General features: G+C 44.3%; 1 protein-coding gene across 1 annotated transcript in view; it reads right to left on the reverse strand.

Annotated features, from left to right (window-relative positions):
* gmds (GDP-mannose 4,6-dehydratase) overlaps positions 1 to 5,686 on the reverse strand; it is a 140,307-nt gene extending 134,621 nt beyond the window's left edge. The window contains exon 1 of the mRNA XM_035177347.2: positions 5,438 to 5,686. Within this exon, the coding sequence (XP_035033238.1) occupies positions 5,438 to 5,536 (99 nt within the window). The 5' untranslated portion in view covers positions 5,537 to 5,686. The remainder of the gene's footprint in view (positions 1 to 5,437) is intronic.
* Positions 5,687 to 6,384: the final 698 nt, after the last annotated feature.

Here is a 6,384-nt window from a genome sequence, read left to right on the forward strand (position 1 = left end):
ACTGTGGGTCAGCTCTGTGACCTCTGACCCCTAATCAGGGTTAGATCACCTTATGGAAAAGACCTTGTGGAAAAGACCAGTGACCCACGCAGAGCATAATGTAAAGAGTGCAGCCTGCAGGCATCATGTCTGTATTCATGTAAACACTCAGTTCACGGCCACATGTGCGTTTATTTGTCGTCGTGTGTAAGCTACAAATGAATCACTCTAATGTGCTTCCTTTAGAGCGCAGGCAGAGGCCGGCGCTCTGCTCTTAGGCCTGATGTGCTGTAAAGAAGCTGGAATCACAGTCCACAACACAAACACATTGTACACATGCACTTGCAAAAGCATTAGAATATTCAGTGTGCTGTGTGAAGAGCAGCCTGGAGCTACATCTATATATCCGTCCGCTTTGGCAGAGACTTTAAAGAAATATGACCGACATGACAGCGCCCCAAAGGTGAAGCCAAATTATCAGAGTCGCCCCCTGGTGGTTGGCAGCAGTAAAGATCATAAATCCCTCCTCCTCCATGTTAGCAGATAGGAAACCGAAGTACACGTTCCGAAAGGGGGTTCCTCTCATTTCAGTTGTTTTGACACTGACGTGAGTGATTGACAGCTGAGATTGACTCACGATTGGTCGAGCGCTTGTATCGGCAGGACCTCGATATCACGGCTCCAGCTTCATTTTAATTACAATGGGAGGAAGTGAAGACTGGTTTACCAAAATGTAATGAGTTATTTATCGTCCCATAATTCATCTTTTCACCAAGTTTTGTGGAAACATACTACGGTTCACGGGAGGTAATTATGAGATAGTGCATAAACTCCACCACCATTTCTGAGCAGTTCACCTGTAACTTACTTCATTTTCAGTGTCAACTGCAGCTGAACTTTTCACCTCTTCACGTTTTTTCTACAAGTTACCAGACACAATGTAGAGGAAGAATCCTCCTTGAAGGAGCCATTAGCAACCATTATGAGCAACGGAGGAGATGTGCACACGCATTCTTAGCTTTATGATTATTATTGTTGGCTCTGGTTCAGACTCTGTCCTGTGCTGCTAACTGTGGAGTCGGTGTTTCACTGAGGGAAGTGTATCACGTGCCAACAAAAGGATGAAGGAAAGGGGCTCGTAGGATGAACATCAAAAAGCTCCGGGAGTCGTATCGCAGCGCTGCGTTGTTTTCCCAACCAGAGGAGATGAAGAAAGAAGTGTGAACCTCAAAGCCAAAGTAAAGCTTGACTGTCAAACACTGAGGTTGAACCTGTCCTCTCCGTAACCCCGGCTCGTAAAACAGCGGTATCGGCCAGAGCCCCTGCCCGGCTCTGCAGCTCTGCCTTGGCACTCAGGTGGTCTCCCATAACTCTCACCCTCTCACCCCGATACTTCACACTGAGACAGCAGTCAAAGATATTCAGACGGAGCAGCATGCTGCCCTGAAATTTATGAACAGTAGTTAGCCAAGCGATTTACGGCATCACTGTGACCCCGCTGGCCCCGGCGAGTGACTCCTGTGATCGTCTATCCAGATGCCGGCACTGCCGTCTACATGGGCTCTCAGTATTCAACACCAACACCATGACCGACAGAATAAAAATGAATTAACATTGTTATTCCTCGTTTTTTTCTCCTCTTAAAGAGGGCGAGGGGGAGAATGAGCTTCGGAAAAGTCCTGCTCCACAAAAGGAATGTGAGACGCTGAAAATGACTTTCCAAGACCTGCGATAGTTGTGTCTCCACAGGGGGCCGAGGTCTGGAGCGGTCAAATGACGACTTCACCTCAAATCAAGATGGATACTGACAGAATCCCTGCTGCTTATTGGCTCTGATGCAAATGATGACAATGCTTTTCTGCAAGTGCATATGCTTCCACAACAAGCAATTGTTTCCTATTATTATAAAAATAAAACGGTTAAATGTATAGATTTCCTTTGATACTTAAACATTTCTCAGCTTTATTAGTTGCTTCATTTTCAAACTGGTTTCTAAATCTCAGGTTGTGCCTTCGCAATATCATCGAGTCTGCAGCAGTTCAATGACAAGACAGAATCGTACGTATTGATTCCATGACTAATCACTGCAGCTGTACAACGCTCAACTATCAAGACTTGTAATCTTTCAAGACAGAAATCTCCCCGAGGAGCAGAGAACAACCGTCACTGAAAACAGGAGGACAGTGATACTACATGTGTATATATATTCTCAGCATATAGGGAAGCAGGCCTCTTCCTGCAGGAGCCTGATGGGCGGAGTTTGTCGTCAGGGAGATTCACCTGGTCTGGCTGCTCTATATAAACAGGAAGCCCCTCTGGGCTCCATGCAGGTTGTTTCTCTGTTTCAGCTCTGGGGAAATTAACTTGTTTTTAGTTAAAACTCCAGTGTCCTCTGTTGTCCAGCCTCGAGCCAGGTTGGGGACAAACTGGAGGAGGCTGGTCTCGGATCAGATTGATCATTTTAATGAGGTTAAGGTGGGTTTCTGTGATAATCTGAGCGGGTTTGGTTTGTGCTGTTGCTACTTCCCGTTTGTTCAGGTTCGCTCGTACCCTTTTCTTATGCCCATTCCAGTAACTGTGCCTCTGGTCACGAAGATACTTCCTTCAGAAACGGGTTAGGCTAAAGGAACCTGTGGTGTGGACGGGTGTTTTGTGTCGGGGATATCGAGATGTAGCTGGTTTGTAATGTGCGCGTCAACCTTTTGTCTGCAAAGGGACAAAAGGAAAAATGACCCAGGGTGGCATGCTGGTTTTAAATGTCAATTACATCTGCTTTGCCAGTAATAAAACTTGTTGAAATCAAATCAGGTACTTTCCTCCGTGTCTGGACTTTATCCACAGTTTGAAAACTCAGCAGGGGAATGGTAACTCAAAGGAAATGGTTAAAATGTGTAGAAAACTGAATGTATTCACGTTAACAACCTGATCTCCAGGCAAACAATGTAATGAATAGAACAAGAGATCCTCATTCCACTGGTGTCATTTAACCAGTTATTCAAACATCACTCATACTATACAAGTAAAGCCGGTTCTGCCTGATTCACACCCCCCTCTTATCCTGGGCTACAATTATGGATAACGTCATATTCAACCTTGATGTAAAGGTTTCACCAAAATAGCACATTCTCAAACTGTTGTCATAGTGACACTGCTGTCAGACGCAGGTGCTGTACCACAATTACTTTTTAATCTATATATGACGATGTGTTAAGATTTGATTTAAAACGACCAACAAATAAACGTAACAAAAATCTGAACATACATCATTTATAGAAAAAGATTTGAAATAACATTTTTCCATTAATGGCAAAAACCAAAACGTCTGCAGAGGAAGTTGATAAAAAAAAAATATTGTTCTGGAAGTTTTGTGGAAGCTGGTGAAAGGAGAACGCAGGCAGCAGCTGATGTCTCGTGCAGAAGAGTTTAATGTAGACTTGATGCATCAAGGAGACCAGAAGGTGGAACAACATGAGCAACTGTCTCCCCCACGTGTGAAGATGTCCCTCTCTGTGTTACATGTAGGTGTTCGCATCCTATTGGACAGTTAAGTCTAAAGTTTGCATTCCTGAAGCACATTGTGTCCTCACGTCTTGCCCCTGGCGTCTCTCTCTGTCTGGAGCATCTGAGTTAGATATGAAAGTCCCTGAGTGTAGACACCACAATGTACTGTTGGTTCGTCCTTTATCTATAACCTGACCTCTGGTGCTGCTCAGAGAGAGGAGGGGGTGTGTGTGGAACTAGACAGGCACTACTCTCCTGTACAGATATAATGTAATATACAATATATATAAAATATACAGTGGCATATACAGTAATGTGTGAGGATGGTCCCCTTTAATCGAGCTGCACCAAATTGCAGAAACTCAGATATCAATCCCCTAAATATGCCAGATTGTATTCATTCAAGATCCATGAATTCAGGCCAAAATCCAATGACTTCTCTCTTGGCCCATGTACCATCATTTACAAGGTTTAAAAGGAAATGAGTTGAGTCTAACTGCCATGAAAACACAACCTCCATGGCAGAGGTAATGAAAGATAACTCAGCTACGTTTGCTAAAATGTGATAACGTCACTGTTTTATTCCCATTTTGTTTCTGCTGACCCCAAGAGGCCAAAACAGCCAGTAACTGCAGGAGGAACTGGAGTGAAATACCTGTTGTGCAGGTTGGTCCAATTATCTCAACGATCATCCAACTATTGAAAGATTTCCAGAGAAGCCGACACGGCACCAGATTAAACAATGGTTTCAGGAAATGAGCAATAAAAAAAAACCAACTGTTAACTTTGTGGGAGTGTGAACGAGCAAACAAGCAAAAACCAACTGAACTTTGCACCCTCTGCTTTGACAGGCAGCTGTTGATTGATGCTCCGGCTCTTCGTCACGCTATTGTCCTACAAATTTGCATGTTTCCAAATAACATGCAAATTTGACAGCTGCTGAATTACTAGGGACTGAATTCACCAGTTGAATGTTTCAGAAATGACGAGTTTGGCATCAGGCCATTTACCAACAGGATGTTTCACCAAATTCTAAGTTTTTACCGTCACTGCTTCTGGATTAGCAGGATTACCTCACCTTAAATGCAACAAAAGACGGGAATGATTAAGTGTTAAAAAATGTTGAGCGAATGATTCTCAGTTTTTTTGGGGGGGCCAAGATTGATAGACATGAAACCTTTATCTTATTTTTAAAAGCTAGAACATGCCGTCTTCGCCTTTTCTCCATTCAAACAACGAGTCAGTCAAAGTTACTTGAGAATAACATGTGTTACTATCACGTTAACATGTTTGAGATTAGATGAAACTGTAATAACAGGAGAAACATGATGATTCACTGGCAACAGCGATATTCATTTGAAGTATATACATTTATCGTCATTTATCAAATTCTATCTTCGCTTCAAATGTTCATCCTTTATTCTATTCATGGAATTAGGACCACGTGATATCAGAGTAGGATCCAGAACCTTTTTAAATCTGGACCTGGTCCAACGTGTCTTGGATGCAGGGAGAGAACCGTCCATAAAGTGTTATTACAAATATAATGAAGCTTCCACAACAGTCACATCTGGTTTCAAACTATCTGCAGCTTCTCTGGATGAATCTGGTCCAGATTTAAAAAAGCCTGACTACTAGAGGTGTTGGAGCTAAAACCTGGTGTGACTCCGGTTTGTGTCTCACAAGCTGAATCAAAGTCTCTCGTGTCGAATCAGGGTCTGAGAGGTTTCTCAACAGGGACACATCTGGTTTACCTTCACATCTGGAGCAGGTGTAAACAGGGGGGGGAACGGATGTAAACAAACAGACTCCCGACAGGAAACTGGCCTTTTAAGAAACTCTACGGGTTTTTCCCATCGAACGGCAGATCACTGGCACGAGTTCGCGACCGCGACCCGCGAACGTGCGAACGAGTCGCTCGCACGTTCGCGGGATGCGACGCCGGGAGGAGAGTTACCTGTCCGGTGATGCCGGTGATGAGCGCCACCTTCCTCGCCTCCTGCGGCTCTCCGTTCGCGGCGGGGCCAGCGGCGGTGGACTGGGAGCACTGGGCCATCTCTAACTGGTGCAGTGTTGACGGGTTTTTTTTACGGCGACAGGAGCGAGCGACACAACCGGAGAGGAAACCGAGCGTGTGTTGACGGTGAGAACCCGGTGGAGGCTTACGAGGGCCTGACGTACCAGGAAGCGACGGCGGCAGCAGCCAATCGGAGGAGAGCAGGTAGCGGCAGCGGAGGAGAGCTCTACAAAGAGGGGGAGCGAGTCCGAGAGGAGGAGGGCTGCGAGCACCACAGCGACACCGGCAGGGTGGAAGAAGAAGTGCAACATCCCTTTTTAACACCCCTGAAGTCCCTTTATTTCTCTTTATTGTTTATTAAACAAGCACAAAAGCGTTAATCTCAAAATCAGAAGAGATGATTCATGCCAGATTTGGCTGTGAGCTAATTTCTACCTGCAGTCCTTGGGCAGGTACACACTAAATCTAAAATACACCAAATACCAAAACATTAATTTACCTACAACACCATCAAAGTCTCAATCTATCAACATACACCAGCACATTCCTTCGATATATCAGAGAAAATTGCAATTCAACACAATTCAAAATCTAAGTTACGCTCACTTGATCATGATCCACCACCAAGAGTTTGTGTTTTAATCACTGAGATGCACACAGCCACCATACTGAAGGAAAACAGGCTCAGTAGGAACATGTTTTCAATACTTGAGAAACAAACTCCTAAAAGCTATAAATGCAACTTAGTGTTGTCCTTAAGGCATCGGCCAGTCATGTCTTTACTACGCAGATATTAACTTGAACAAAGATTAAAAAATACCATCTTTTGGGGCTTCAGGGGCTCTGTACATCCTCATAAATAACAATAATCAATAAATCTGCGGATG

Source organism: Hippoglossus stenolepis, chromosome 14, assembly GCF_022539355.2.
Source record: "Hippoglossus stenolepis isolate QCI-W04-F060 chromosome 14, HSTE1.2, whole genome shotgun sequence".
Taxonomy (NCBI): domain Eukaryota; kingdom Metazoa; phylum Chordata; class Actinopteri; order Pleuronectiformes; family Pleuronectidae; genus Hippoglossus; species Hippoglossus stenolepis.